Source organism: Genypterus blacodes, unplaced genomic scaffold, assembly GCF_046128005.1.
Source record: "Genypterus blacodes isolate CSIRO-AG114 ecotype Tasmania unplaced genomic scaffold, CSIRO-AGI_Gbla_v1 ptg000156l_1, whole genome shotgun sequence".
NCBI lineage: Eukaryota > Metazoa > Chordata > Actinopteri > Ophidiiformes > Ophidiidae > Genypterus > Genypterus blacodes.
Genome location: NW_027466957.1, coordinates 2640048 through 2654391, shown reverse-complemented (window position 1 = coordinate 2654391; position 14344 = coordinate 2640048). Strand labels below are relative to the sequence as shown.

Below are 14344 nucleotides of genomic sequence, written 5' to 3'. Positions count from 1 at the left end.
TCTGCCACGCTCTACTGCCGCAGAAGGTGCGTCAAGGCAGCAGTGCCGCAACAGTTCCACGTAGCGATGTACAGCGATTCCAATCGTTAACCAACGATTCGGTCGGTGTTTGATCAAATTGTGCTTCACAATCTCCTGCTTGGATACTACAGATAACACATTCCCTATTGGTCATTTTACATTTACTGACATTTGTGCACAAGTTCGCTCGGAGAATCTGGTGTGATTTATTTCAGACTTACATTAATAAAATACAAATATCTGTTAACAATGAACAAAATCCACACATACCTTGTTTTCAGGTATATAAACGAACATACGTAATAAATGCAAATGAGCGACTGAATTAAGCATTGAACAAGCCGTGTTCTGCCAAATAAAACTGTTTGACAGAAATAGAGACGAGTGCACATATATATACTGTATGTATGTTTATTCTGGTCAGCTTACAAAAAGGCAACATTTAAAAAGGGCAGAAAAATATAGTTCACTATCTAACGCTTCTCACAAAACTAACAGCTTGGATGATGGAAGTGTCCTGAGATGGGAAACAGATCATGAGTTTATGAAGCTCTGTTTTTCCCCAGAGAAAACACAATCATAATCACGATTATCTGGGTGCATTGCTGTTTTCTCATATTCGAAATATTAATATTAATATAATTATTATTAATTAAGCTCTTACATATTATAATTATCATCATGATGCATGAATGAATAAATATTTCAATAACAAACTCTTTATAACCTCTACATTACAAAACTGTGAAATGCTGCCCTCTACATGTTTGACCTAGTTTAGCCCAATGCACCCCAGTGTTTTACAAGAGTTGTGCACTTGAGTGTGTGTGTATACTGTATATGTACAGAACTGGGGTTTATAAGAAAATCATTGTCCACAAGAATACACATTCACACAAGTACAGCATTTATTTAAGGAGGCTGGAATATACGATATTGAAATACAGTAAGCAGGTGCTGCAGTTGTCCATCCTACTCCGATTGAACCGTTGGCAAAATGATCTTATCGGGGTCGTAGTAGTTTTCCTCTATGAGGGGTCGACCCTCCCTTTCGCTCTGCAGGATCTGCTGCTCTGCCTCCCTTCTGGCCCACTGCCGCATACTGTCACCAGGACGGAGACGTAGAAACAAAAGACAGACATGAGGAGACAGCCACAACGTTTAACTGCACTCAATACTCCCATTACTTTCTTCATACTAGCAATTAAGGCAAAATATGAGCACGAGAAGGCTATAAATAGGATTATGCCATTCTCCAAGTATATTAAATTTCATGTATTCAATGCAAGCTGCTGTCATTATGGTTAACATGAAAGTTATTGTAATCCCATGAAAATAAAAAGATAAAATACTGAAGAACATCTTACCCATGGTCTGGTAAATAGTGGAGAAATGTTCCTCCAATAACAAGACACACAGAGATGCCAAAGAAGCAGCCGATCCTCATGTTCCATTCATCCACCACAGGGTCGGTGGAGAAGCCATGGTAATCTGGGTTCTGACAAAAACACAACCACAGGCAACCCAAAAGACTTTAAGCAGGCTTGTTTGGAGTTAGTTTCACAGATATATATATACACGTTTGTTTTCACCACATGGGTCAGTATGGGAAATGAATTACTTTTGGCCGCAGCAAAATAAAAATACAACTGATTTACACATTAATATTGACCAAATAACCCGTTCAACACAAGGAGGACAGTTGAGCTAGAAACAGAACCAGTGTGTTGTTATCAAGTGAACCAGGAAGTGATACCAAGGGAGCATCATCACAGAGAATCACCCTCAGGCTTTCATGAACGCTGTCAGCTTTGATTCTCCTCCTCATGCCACTGGGATAGCTAGATTGATTATTAACCCGCACTGATCTGACTTGTGCTGTGGTGTTGTTGGTCCTACATTCCTCGAGTCTCACCACAATTGTGTTGAATTTGGCTTAGGAGAACTTCCAAGAGCAATCACTGCTTTGGACCGTGGAGGCAAACTGGCAACTCTTCAGCTGCCAAACCACTCTGTTGGTCCATACGGGGACTCGAACCGGCGACCGCCCCGGTTCCCAGTCCCCTACGGACTACACTACTGCCGTCCCGCTGTATAGTCACTATATCCCCCTTGTAATCCTTATCTAGCATCGTTATATTCCCCTAACATTGCCAAGTTCCGATTCGGTGCAGTTACCGTAAAGGCGAGAATACTCGTGCACACCGAATGTACGAGCGACTGATTTGATGACGGGAGTTTCAAATGCCGACTGGCTTGACCGCAGTCGTCCGGCTGAGTTCACATCACGATTTACCGAAGCCTGACGTACACAGCGAGCCACACAGAAGGGGCTTCATAAGGCAGAAGCCAAACCGCTTAGTTTGAACACATTCGCCATTCTCCTCTAAGCGCAGGTCCCAGTCGGATGAGCTCACCTTGACAAACGGGCTGACCTCCGCGTCCCCGGCCTTCGCTACAGGGGAGTGCAATTCGGTCACAGCGGTCGAAGCGCCCGACGGTTTCGTTTGGGAGACGAACCGAGGTCCCTGGCCGAGGTAGAGACGTGGTAAAGCGGTCCCCAGCCGCGAAACACGGGCGAACATTGTATCTATCCGTGCCCTGCCAAACTAATGTCGACCCGGAACCGGAACTTCCCCTCCTTCGCCTCAATTTCTACTGCGTTTAGTAAGACGGCCGCTACCGCCACCTAACGGACAATACGTGAACCTTTATCATTTCTTAATATTCCAAAATTTCACTTCAGACTGAAATGATTTTCCCTGTTATCTTAGTTTTATCATTCCCAAAACTTAAGACAAAAATACAGGTACCATCTTTTTTTTCAGGGTTTACTGTATGCCTTACTGCTTTTGCTCAACAGTGTGAACAAACATGGTCCTAGTCATGGACATTTTTCATGCCTAACAGATATTGTACAATTTGTCTGTACTGCATGTTGCAAACACAAAGTATTATTTCTGGAGCATGTGCACCTGAACCATTTGAATAAACAAAGAATATGCACTGCAGCATCACACCCGTATTTAATGTTTAATGCCAACAACGAACCCAAAACGGTTTAAAGACCTACTTTCAATTGTTCAATGGTTTACAAATTAATTACAAACCAAATTATAATGCAAATGATGAGCAATATTTCCTAACATTTTTTATAATTACAAAGATTTGTACTTTTCTAGTACACAATTTTTGAGGTGGATCTAATTTTTGCACTGGCCAATCAATAGCGTCTCCAGCTGCAGTCTGAGGAAATGAGCTGCTTTGCACATTTCCATTATCGCGATGTTGGAGGGAAATCCCTAATCCAACTTGACAAAGAAAATGACTTGATCATCGCATATTCCAATCACTGTCAGTACATAACAGTCCACATTCGTTGTCAAGGTTTCAATCCAATTCAATTCATATCAGCTTTATTTATATCGCGCCATATCCTAACAGAGTTGATCTCAAGGCACTTTTTCGACAGAGCATTTAAAGAAGCCCAACATTCCCCTGTGAGCAAGCACTTGGCTACAGGAGAAGCCTCCCTTTAACAGGAAGAAAGGTCAAGCAGCACCGGGCTCAAGGTGGTCGTTTTTAACAAAATCTCATTCCCAGCAAGTGGAACATCAGATTATTCTGGCAGGCTTAGAGGCCTGGACTGCACGAGGATGATTTCTAAATCTGAATCTGAATGGTCACCCAGAAATTGACTGAAGCACACAACTCTGACTGTGCTTCTTTCCCCACAGATCTTTTTCTTTGTTCCCACTGCTGAACCCGCTTAATTTGGCAACTCTGCTTGACTGCGGCCACAACGGACAAGCACTGCAACTGGCCTCAAAGATGCTAACAAGGCAAAGAAAGCAGATGAGACCAGTACCACTTACCTTTCCTGGAGAATAACCTTCAAGAGCTTGATATAACACTTAAAACCAGTTACATGCAGTAAGCTGTGATTGACAAGTAGGCAGCAATTATATTACAAACCAAATATCAGAACAGATCAATTTTCATATCATATTGAAAACTAATGCTTGTATCATGGAACTCTAGATTTTCTCATGCACGCCTTGGGGATGTAAATCTGACTACCGACTTCACATCGACGTCTACGCAAATAAATAAAGAGGGCAACACAGCTTAAATGCACTAGGTAGCGATGTATGTTTCTTCCAGCAGAAAAACACAAGATTTACCATCATCGACAGAGTTTTAGAACAATGACTTCTGTTTGAAAGAATGGCTGTTCACTATGACAGACATCATGTTTATTTTTCATAATACCCTTCTTTCAGGTAATTCATCCCTTCTTCAAGTACAGACCAAAGAAGAAGTGAAAAACATTATGACGAATACAGGACAATGAAATATATTTTCAAGCATACACAATGTAAGGATTAATGATGGTTGAACCGTGACGGGGTGCTGAAAAAATGGAACGATTCCAAGAGTCGACAGCCTACTTAATGTCTCACTGAGTAGTCAATAACACCTCATGGAATCAGGAGGAAAGGGAGAGAGAAACTGGGGCTGCTGGGGAGGGGATTGTACTTGTAAGATTATATGTTGAATTGGGAGATGATGGCTGAGGAGATGCTGAAGGGCTGAACATGGTCCTGGCAGAGATGCTTGAAGAAGGCGAGAGTTGAGCAGCGGTACCTGTTGTTAGGGAGTCTGAGCTGACCTCATCCCCTTCTTCTGAGTCCCACACTTCACTCTGCAAGTAGTCGGCGAATAAAGCCTTGGCCCGTTGCAGCACTCGACTCAGGTTGTGGCGTCGCACAAGTCGATCAAAGTGCATGGCGAGCTCATTGTAATCCAAGCTGTTCTTAATGATGTGATCTCTGTGCTCAAGCAAGATGGAAAGGCATAGGAACAGCATGAAGGGATTCCCTTTGCCAAACTCTTGGGGGGGCGGTAGAGAGCATGGTTTGGTAGAAATATGTGCATCATCTGTGACGCTAGGGGATTTGTTTCCAGGTGATAGATTGCAGGAAGATTGCCTGTCACTGGGCAATGGCAGGCCTCTCACAAAGGACAAAATTGGCGATGGCAGCAGGGATTGATTCTGGGTGCAGGCAGGATATGCAACACATGACTTTACAGCAGGGGTCACAGGCGAGTTGGTCCCTGATCCACTGAGCACATGGGCAGAGGAAGTTAACACATTTGGGGCTGTTTTCAGTACAGCATCGCTTCCATTCATTGTGGAAGGGGATGTGAAGTTGGGAGAAAAGTCTGCAGAAGCACCTGGCCAGCTGGAGGGAGAAGAACAATTTGTTGTAGAGACAGAGGAGCCAGTTTTCCAGATGGGTAGGTCATTAGGAAACAGACAGGGTGACCTTATTGCTGCAAAACTACTGTTACAGCTTTTCATGACACGTGGCCTCTCTCCTGGATCCTCACAATCCTCTGTAGTTTGGTGACTTGAGACACTTGATACTGACTTGGAAAGCACCAAACCTTGCAGTGGCTCAGGTGACTCACTATGCTCCATATCAAAGCTATCTTCATGGTTACCAATATAGTACTTAAATTCACCAAAACTAGTTTGCTTCTCAAAAGCAGGAGTAAGCACACTCTTCCCTTTGGCAACATGAGCAATATCACAGTAGCCTTCACTTTCCTGACTAGATGTTATGTAATGCCGGGTTTTTTCGTCTATTACGGCATTTGTACTCACATCCGGTTGCTCTCTTAAAGGCCTCAGCATATGCCGTCTCCGTTGTTTCTCTTTTTCTTCTTTATTGTCTCCAAAGTAGTTCTTGGCCATCTTGTCTTTGTCCATGCAGAACACGTTGTCACCTGTCTCTAGTGGTGGTCCCTGAAGCTCCACTTCAGTTTCCGGAGGATCTGGTGGGAGGGAACTCCATGTAACCTCAAGCATCCTCAGAGCGTCGTCAAAGGCAAACTCTCGCTTGAGCTCCAGAAGTAGCCAGCGATAACAGAAGAAGAGGTCATCAGCTCCACAGGAGACAAGGTAAGAGTAGAATTCAGGATCCGAGTACTGCAAAAGTAGCTTCAGGTGCTGGAACTTAATAGACATAAGTTGTCCGTCTGGCCGGAAATTACCCTCCAGACGTTTCATAATGCCACAAAAGCAAATAAAGGCATGAGCCTCGTTGTCCATTACTGCAAGTATTGGTGAGGCGATGTCGCTCATGCCTTGACAGTATGATATCTGAAAAACAACACAAAGCGAGGTTACAACTTCTAAAGTAAATAAAGAATATCCAAATGACTTCTAAATCATGTGGAAAAGCACATGCTTTCACTAAAAGGGCACTCGTTCAGTGAAGAAAATATCCAGGGGCAAAAGGCAAAATAGCTTCCATAGTTTTGCCATGATGTCCCCTTAAAGATCAAACAATGTTGAATGAGTCAATGTGGCTGAATGAAAAACACAGCAGAACCTTGTTTCAAATTGTGACATTGCCGTCAGCTAACGACAACATCGTCTGGCTCCGATCTTGACCTGAGAATATAAATTTGCACTTTCCTGAGAATGGATCACCACCACAAAAACGTTTAACTTACTACTAAAGTGTTAAACGAGGGAATTATTAAAAAAGACTTGCTGCAGCAGCAAAACAAATGTCATATTATGCTTACAATCACTCAGATACTTTAATGAACAACTCTTTCATTTATTCACTGCTCGCAGACGGCTTTCAGCACCGTACCATCTCCTGAGGATCAAGCAGCAGTACTGGAGGTTGGAGATTTGATCCCATTCTTTTTGCTCTGTTCTGCTTTTTCACAGCAGTTCTGTAGTCGCCCCAGAGGAAAGGGCTTTGCCAGAGCCTTATCAAAACCTAGGGTGCCTTTCTTTTTTTTATTAGGTGCCAAACTATTTTTTTTTACAATTGGAGAATGTTAAAATCACTTACAACAATATGTGAAAATGAAACAGTTAAAACCAAATAACCATTGTTCATTTCCATAATTTTGTTTGCTGAAGCAACATGGAGACAGAAAGAGTCTTTCAATGATGCAATTTCACAAGTAATCGCAGAGACCCTGACTCCTCCAGAGTTTGCTCATTTCTATAGAACCGTTTTTGTTTGATATTTTTGAGTAGACAACCAGGTGTTATTAAAAACACATAAATCTGATATTATGATGATGATGCCAGTGCGTCGCTGCCAGCTGGCTCTAATCAATCAATCATCAGGAAAATCCATATTTGCACAAATAGTAGCGACCGTTGCCTGGAGACGATACCGGAGCAGGTTTCCAGAAAGTAAAATTATCTTCTTTGTTTTTACATCTCTAAGTCTTGTTTGACTCGTTAAGTTTATGGTCATTATTAAAATGTTCCATGATTTCTCCTCACCTTTAGTATATTTTCAATATTTCCAGGCCTGGAAAACACCTTTTGAAAATCCTTGATTTTTAGAACCCCAGCTCTCATGATGAACTTACATATCAATTTCAGAAACTGTAAAACATTTATGTAAATTTTGCCAGTGCCTCATAATGTCAATACTCATATTGTGCCCCTGTACAAAATAGGTTGCTGTGCATACCTGTGGATGTGTAATGGCAAAGGTGGTTAGCAGATCAGTAAGGGCAGTGAGATGAGGACTGTCTTCTGAGCCTGCGTAGTAAGGATGGGCCCGGTCCGTCCTGAGAACATCTTTGAGAACATTCCCACGGATGAATTCGAGGTCATCAGTGCTGACCCCGTCTGTCCAATCTCTCTTCAGCTGGTCATACTCTCTGGTCTTCCTTTTCATGTAGTCCATTCTTTCTTGACCACTCAGTCCATCAGGATAGACATTAAGGAGGTACCGCCAAACCACCTAATAGAGCACAATGCCATGACAACAAGTTACCAAACAGAAGCATCAAATAATATCAAAAATAATAAGAATTACAATAACAACAACTGGAAAGATATTCTACAAATTCTCTACATGCTTTGTGGGTTTATTGTGGTACAATGCCTGGTTTTGCTTTAGAGCTTTAAACAACTTGAGTAAACTTAAAACAAAAAAAAAGTGTACAATTTTTCTCAAACCCTCAGGTATTGTGTGCCATGTCTGTGGCACACATTTGCCAAATAGCATTTTGGTTCTATTTGACAAAAATGTAAGCATGTCAACACATCTAGTAGAGTATCAAACCATCATCTAAACAGACAACTTACCAGTCACCATCTGGCACATATGGACATTTAAACTTTACACTTTAATGATGTTGGAAATTTCCCCACTTTTCTGTCAAATTCTCCATGCTCTTGCATTTTTTGTTGGCCCCTACTGTTCTCCAATGGGGGGTTGCTCTCTCATCCATCTTCTCTCTGTCAGCTTCCCACCATGAAGACGCCAATTGTGTCTATAGGACGACTGAGCAAGAAGTAGAAGGACCAGGAAGCGATGTCTGGTCTCTGTGGTGGTAGGCGAGTGTTCACGCTTTACTTTAAATGAGTACAACAGGCGCCTTACCTTACGCAGTGACGGATCAACTCCACCATGGTAGATTCGTAGTCTCAGTTCTTCAGGTCGTGTCAACTGGCCCTGTCCGTTGAGGTAACTGTGAAATTCACCATCACTCAGGGGGGGCTTAAAAGGCTTGATCTCCTCCCCATAAGACCAGCTGAAGGCTTGCTGGACTCTGGAAAGGGTCCGACCCACCTTGGCATAAGTCAAACAACTAAATAAGTAAAGACCCAAATTCACTCCAGCTTGAGCATATCAGGTAATTTACACCGACACGTAGAGGAACACAGATAAATAAAACGTTTGACATATTTGAATAAGGACAATTATTATTGTTTGTGCATTATAACCTTGAGTGCCCGGCCCTGTACAAGTGTTGTTCAAGAGACCACTCTGGAAGTTACTGAGGGTAGCATAGAGGAAGAACTTCCTCGCTGAAGATTGCTTAGTTGCTGAGGGATGCTTTAACCCAAAGGAAGAAAACTCCTGAGATCAAACAATTCTGCACGATCTCCCAACAAGTCAACATGGACCCTTTAGTTCAGAGAGGTGGAGTTTCAGGGGTACTGGGCTGTCTTGAGCGCATCATTGAAATCTCTAAGGTCATTGAAGATGCAAAGAGGAACCATGGCGCCATGACAGTACTCCAAGTAGATCTAGCACATGCCAACGGAACGATACCCCACAAGCTAGTGGAAAGAACATTGAAGACCTACCATGTCCCTGAGTGGTGAAGGGAGCTCTTGCAGAGCTACTTCCACAAGTTCAACATGCCTTCACCTGCAGAAACTTTACCACTGACTGGCAGGGGCTGGAGGTGAGCATTGTCACTAGGTGCACAATCTCAGTGATTGTGTTTTTCACAGCAATGAACTGGCTGACGTTGGGGTGCAGTACAGGCAAGTGGCATCCAACAGGCCCATATAAAGGCATTTATGGATGACCTCAACATCACAGCAAAATCGATGGAGTTCAAGCCTTCCAGAAGCCACATACAGAGGAGGTGGTGTGTTTAGGGTCAGTATTTCTTTCAAATTGTAGGGGCTGGAGAGGAAAATTCACACCTACCTGAGGAGATGGCTGGGCATCCCAAGAAGCTTCTGCTTCATTGGCCTGTACAGCACAAGCAGCAGAGGATGAAAGTTGAGGCTATAGCCATGAACAAGCAGGGCAGCTGGACAAGATGAGAGCGCGTGAAAGAGAGGGCACTGACCTGGCAAGAGATCTAAAGCATGGAAGGACACTGAATCACTTTTCTGCTCTATTCTGTGAATGAAGTCCTACCAACCCCATCAAACCTCCACATTTGGGGTTGGCATAGAGGCAGGCCAGCCAACCTCTCCTCGTATTGGTTGAGTCTGGCAGATAGCAAACTCCAGTGGCGACAGGACCAGATTTTGACAGAGTTGCCTGCTGGTGTGCAGCAGGTAAGAAAGAAGACTTTTCTGACGGCCCTCGTTTCATCCACTTTCTCAGGTCAGAGTGGCAGCAGAGACAATGAGTCCTGCCCACAGTAAGCGACTGAGAAATGCAGACAGCCTTAGCAGCTTTTGACAGTATGTCCATAAGGTGATAATAACTGGATGGTAGAGATACTTCAAGCAGACGATATTTTCAGATGTCAATCTTTCAGTATAGTCATCCAGCCTATTTCAATGGACTAAAGTACCCCATGTGTTTGGTATTATTGTGTGCACCACACTCAACAGAGGATACAGATGAAAATATTTTCAAGCTTGGTCAAGGTAAAAGCCAAAAGACCATCTCCAAGCAGCTTGTTGTTGACCATGGTTGCTAAATAATCTGAAAGGTCCACGGAACCATAGAAGAAGATAACTGACCCCAGAATAAACAGAAGGGTCGTTTGAATGATGGAAAATGGACAAAGGCAAACTTCCAAAGAGATACAAGCTGACCAAGGTACAGCAGTGTCTGGTCGCACCATTTGTCACTTTGTGAACGAGAGTGGGCTTCATGGATGAAGACCCAGGAAGCCCCACTTTTCAAAGAAAAACATAAATAAGACAGACTGGAGTTTGTAATAATACATGTAATACACTTCTACGAGAATGTCTTTTAGACAGATGAAACTAAATTGGAACTTTTTGGTAAGTCAGCTCTGTGTCCATAGAGGAAACAAACTTTTTACGTTATATTATCTATATATTAAGTATGATCACCATAATGACTCAGCTGGTATTAATAATTTAAATATGCTGCCCAGAATCTGATTTACATGCCCTTGCAGCTCAACTCTGAATATATATTTTCCCAGCAAAACTTTTGACCTAAGTGGGATGCATCAGTGGGTCCACTCTGAATAGAGCATTGAACAGACGGGGGCACCAAGTTACCTGAGACAGCAGGGACTGAGTGAAGGGGAGTGCAGCAGAGGCCAAAGACCTCGTCTTTTCCCCTAGAAGTTGTTCAGCACCAATAACGTCTTTCGGGCTTATGATGTCCCAGTCCTCCATAACAGGACCTGTAGTTTTAAAACACAATTTCCATGGTCCTGTCACACAGTGTTTCATAAAGTCCATCACTTTTTAATCAAAGAATCATTTCTTCAGTTGGCGGTCTAACAAAGTCACATAAAAGTCCTGGCTGACTCTATTCACCTCCTCATGGTGAAGGCATGGTTACATACCATTAGCGTGCTAATTCAAAACTGAATCTACATCAGCTTATAAATCAATATTCCACTGCCACCTCGTATTCATATAATTTCCAAAGAATGTTGTCTTTGGAATGATAGACATCGAGACTACACTACGCCTCTCACTCTTACACCTCCCATATGACACAGGACTTAAATGTCCCAACCTACTTTGGTATTAGTTGGCAGCACAGTTAAGAACAATTGTGTTCTATTTCTCTCAGGGAAAACATGGAGAACTACTCACTTACACCACCAATTATACTCAGATAGAGTAACCCCATAGCTCAGAACATGATCAATGCATGGTATGTGAAGAGATATTTTATTATACCCCAATTTGTACCATTTAACATTTCAATGGAGGCTGTTCATTGTTAACGATTGTGAATGTTGTTGCTTATAAAAAATATTGTTGGAAAAAAAAGGATAACAGAATGCTCATTGTTATGTCATCTGATACGGTCTTAAATAAAAATAAAAAACTATACAGAAAGTTGAAAAAAGTGTCGAGGAAGAGTTGGTGTAACATGGTGTAACATTTTCAGTGACTGATTAATATACCCAAATCCCGTTTATCGCAAGTTAATGCATAATGGTCACTAAGAAGAAAAGGATGGATGACAGAGAAATCAATATTCCTCCAACAAAAATGAGTGATGATTTTACTTACTGTCTGGTGTTTTTATGTCCAATTTGAGCTGTAGATATGGTTTGGCTGCACTGGCAAATGCAACATCCAAATCGCAGTCAGACAACAGAGACAGATACATTTCAGCACAACTCCGATCCCGAGACAGGTAACTGATGGCCAAATTTTGCTTCCTAGTTTGAAGGACAAACAAAAAAGAAAATGTAAAAAATAATGACCCCCAATAGCCTATGACTGTGTAGTCCAGCTGAGGGGTCAATCAACTCTTACCCATTCAAATCAAAGGCTCGGATGAGTATGTGCTGTAGCACCTCCAGCGATGTTATCTGAGGATCGACAGCAAAGGATCGATATTCCACAGGAAGCACCCCATCACATTTCTGAAAGGTATTGAGTCATACTCAGAACAATAAAACAGTTGTAATTGTCACAGTTCATTGCATTATTAAAATCAGCGACATTGATTTCAGAAATAGTTAGTTAACTTTTGAAATACCTAAATTCAAACATCACCATCACAGGTTAAGTCACTTCCTTCACTGATATCCCTTATTTTCTAAGGATCACTGAAACAATTACAGGGATGAAATGTTTCAACAAAATCATCTCTTCTGACAGCAAAAGAAAGGCCAATAGCTTCAGGAAAAATCATTCATAGGGTATCAATATCCAGGATATCACAAGATTGAGCCACCACACAATCTCCCACACACAGTACATTTACATGCATGTACATACTACAGATGTGCCTGACAGTGTAGGTACCATTCACATTTTTATTCTTGTTTTAAACCCCACAAATTGAACTGAAATAAGTTGAAAATGAGAAGAATAATTGGCATCCACCACTTATTCCAAATTTAATGGAACTGACATTTAGCTTTTGATTTTCGACAAAACATATTATTTAAAAAAATAAAAATGGCTTGGACAAAATTATTTTAATATATAATATATACATAATATATATATTTAAATTGTTTAATTATAAAAATTGCAGCCATACTAATAATAATTTAACGTTAGTGATCTGTTTTCTTTAATCCGTATCAAAGATTTTATCAGTCACACACCCCTGCATTCAGGGTTCATCTCAATAAGGAACCAACAAAAAATGTGTGCATGTTTTAATGTAAAACTAGTGTAAGTTAATAATGTTGACTAGAGATCTAGAGTGGCTCCTGGGGCACTGAACCCCAAAACTGCTCCAGGGGGCGCTGTGTCACGGTTGCCCTGTGTTTACCCCTCTGTAATGCTGTGTGTGTTGTGATGTTTCAGAGGGGCATGCAAGACACATTTCAGATGACGTGTTTGCATGATGATGATGTGTTTGCATGTGATTTGATCCAATAAAGTTTCTTCTATATTTGCATGGGGTTTACTGCAACAATGACCCCAATCTATACTGCTACGTTTTTAATAATAATTTAGAAATAAGCCAAACAACAACAAACGCCAGACACAAGACACCGAAGTATGATTTGTTTAAACATAGTTTGTCTCTTCAAATGTTATAACCCTCGAAAGTATTTAATTCACATGATTTATGATGAAGAAATGCAAGTTTATCTTTACGTTTTTATCATAACTATTGAGGCAAAGCTTTATTTTTTAGTACTGTTAGATTAACGTCAAACCCAACTGATTCACCAATAAATTCATAAAACATTGAACGTTCTTAAATACCTCTGTTTAGAGAAACGTGGAAATATTGTCATTACGTCATTACTAACGATGTCAACAGTCAAACGGCTTCCGCTGACAACAAACAACGGAGGCGACAGACAAAATGGCTCAACTATGGCAATCCTTACACAGAGGAGCCTCTCCATTAACACACTCCTCTAACGCCATGCTGTGCATGAAATTAATGCCTTAATGTCAGCAGCGCGATGGCGATGTGACAAGACAGCCATCAATAAACATGAGAATGCGATGGCTAACTAGCTCGCGTTAGCTGAGTATTCGTTACAATGGCAAGCGAGGCCGCCCCCAATCTTCTTAGATTACCTTGACTTTGACACGCACCACCCCTCTCTCCTCCTCGCCAGACATTTTAGGAGTCGTATCGGAACAGAATGGTGGTACTGAGTTCTTTTCCCTCTGTAGCAACATAGTGATGTCAGACGGGCCACTAGCTGATATTTTCCTGTTCGTGTTTGTCTTCTTCTTTACGGTGGTTGTCAAACACCGAAATGGTGGATTACCGCCCTCTATTGATTGTAGTGTGCATAGACATTTCTATCAGTGTTGTGTGTTGAATTGATTCTCATGCTTTTCAAAATATTTAAGACTTGCATACCAACAATGAAAAATGAAAAATCACGATTCTGATGCTATTGTTTATTGGGACTGACATGCCATCATTAAACCGTCTCTAAACTATCACAATGAGTGAAAACATAGCCTTGACAATATGTATGATGATAATAATGTGATGAACTGAATGTTTTAGATTAAGATTTAGATTTAGATTCAACTTTATTGTCATTGTCTGTCACAAGTACAAGCAACGAAATGCAGATAGCCTCTAACCAGAAGTGCAAAAGCGATAATTAAATACTATAAAACAGATAAGTTACA

At 41.5% G+C, this 14344-nt stretch overlaps 2 protein-coding genes across 3 annotated transcripts; both read right to left on the bottom strand.

Moving 5' to 3' along the window:
• Positions 1–907: 907 nt before the first annotated feature.
• Positions 908–2673, bottom strand: ndufb11 (NADH:ubiquinone oxidoreductase subunit B11). The gene is made up of 3 exons (XM_076166464.1): positions 2439–2673; positions 1389–1519; positions 908–1123 (listed from the first exon to the last, which is right to left on the bottom strand). The coding sequence occupies exons 1-3, from the start codon at positions 2604–2606 to the stop codon at positions 994–996; spliced, it is 429 nt and encodes a 142-aa protein (XP_076022579.1). The 5' UTR covers positions 2607–2673; the 3' UTR covers positions 908–993.
• A 1578-nt stretch (positions 2674–4251) lies between these two features.
• On the bottom strand, positions 4252–13930 carry tbc1d25 (TBC1 domain family, member 25). 2 transcript variants are annotated; one of them, XM_076166463.1, is made up of 8 exons: positions 13772–13930; positions 12032–12141; positions 11783–11934; positions 10808–10935; positions 8460–8648; positions 7539–7814; positions 5693–6190; positions 4888–5267 (listed from the first exon to the last, which is right to left on the bottom strand). In XM_076166463.1, the coding sequence occupies exons 1-8, from the start codon at positions 13874–13876 to the stop codon at positions 5016–5018; spliced, it is 1710 nt and encodes a 569-aa protein (XP_076022578.1). In that variant the 5' UTR covers positions 13877–13930; the 3' UTR covers positions 4888–5015. The 2 variants fall into 2 exon arrangements, with proteins under 2 accessions (XP_076022577.1, XP_076022578.1); XM_076166462.1 differs by having other exon boundaries at positions 4252–6190.
• Positions 13931–14344: the final 414 nt, after the last annotated feature.

What these genes read in the sequence shown, in the direction of transcription:
- ndufb11 (XM_076166464.1), bottom strand. Translation starts at nt 2,606, where the DNA reads ATGTTCGCCCGTGTTTCGCGGCTGGGGACCGCTTTACCACGTCTCTAC. An exon ending in AGGTCAGCCCGTTTGTCAAG is followed by an intron (nt 1,520 to 2,438) that starts GTGAGCTCATCC and finishes TGTTTTTGTCAG; the next exon opens with AACCCAGATTACCATGGCTT. An exon ending in CACTATTTACCAGACCATGG is followed by an intron (nt 1,124 to 1,388) that starts GTAAGATGTTCT and finishes TCCTGGTGACAG; the next exon opens with TATGCGGCAGTGGGCCAGAA.
- tbc1d25 (XM_076166462.1), bottom strand. Translation starts at nt 13,876, where the DNA reads ATGTTGCTACAGAGGGAAAAGAACTCAGTACCACCATTCTGTTCCGAT. An exon ending in TGGTGCGTGTCAAAGTCAAG is followed by an intron (nt 12,142 to 13,771) that starts GTAATCTAAGAA and finishes AATACCTTTCAG; the next exon opens with AAATGTGATGGGGTGCTTCC. An exon ending in TTGCCATTACACATCCACAG is followed by an intron (nt 6,191 to 7,538) that starts GTATGCACAGCA and finishes GTTGTTTTTCAG; the next exon opens with ATATCATACTGTCAAGGCAT.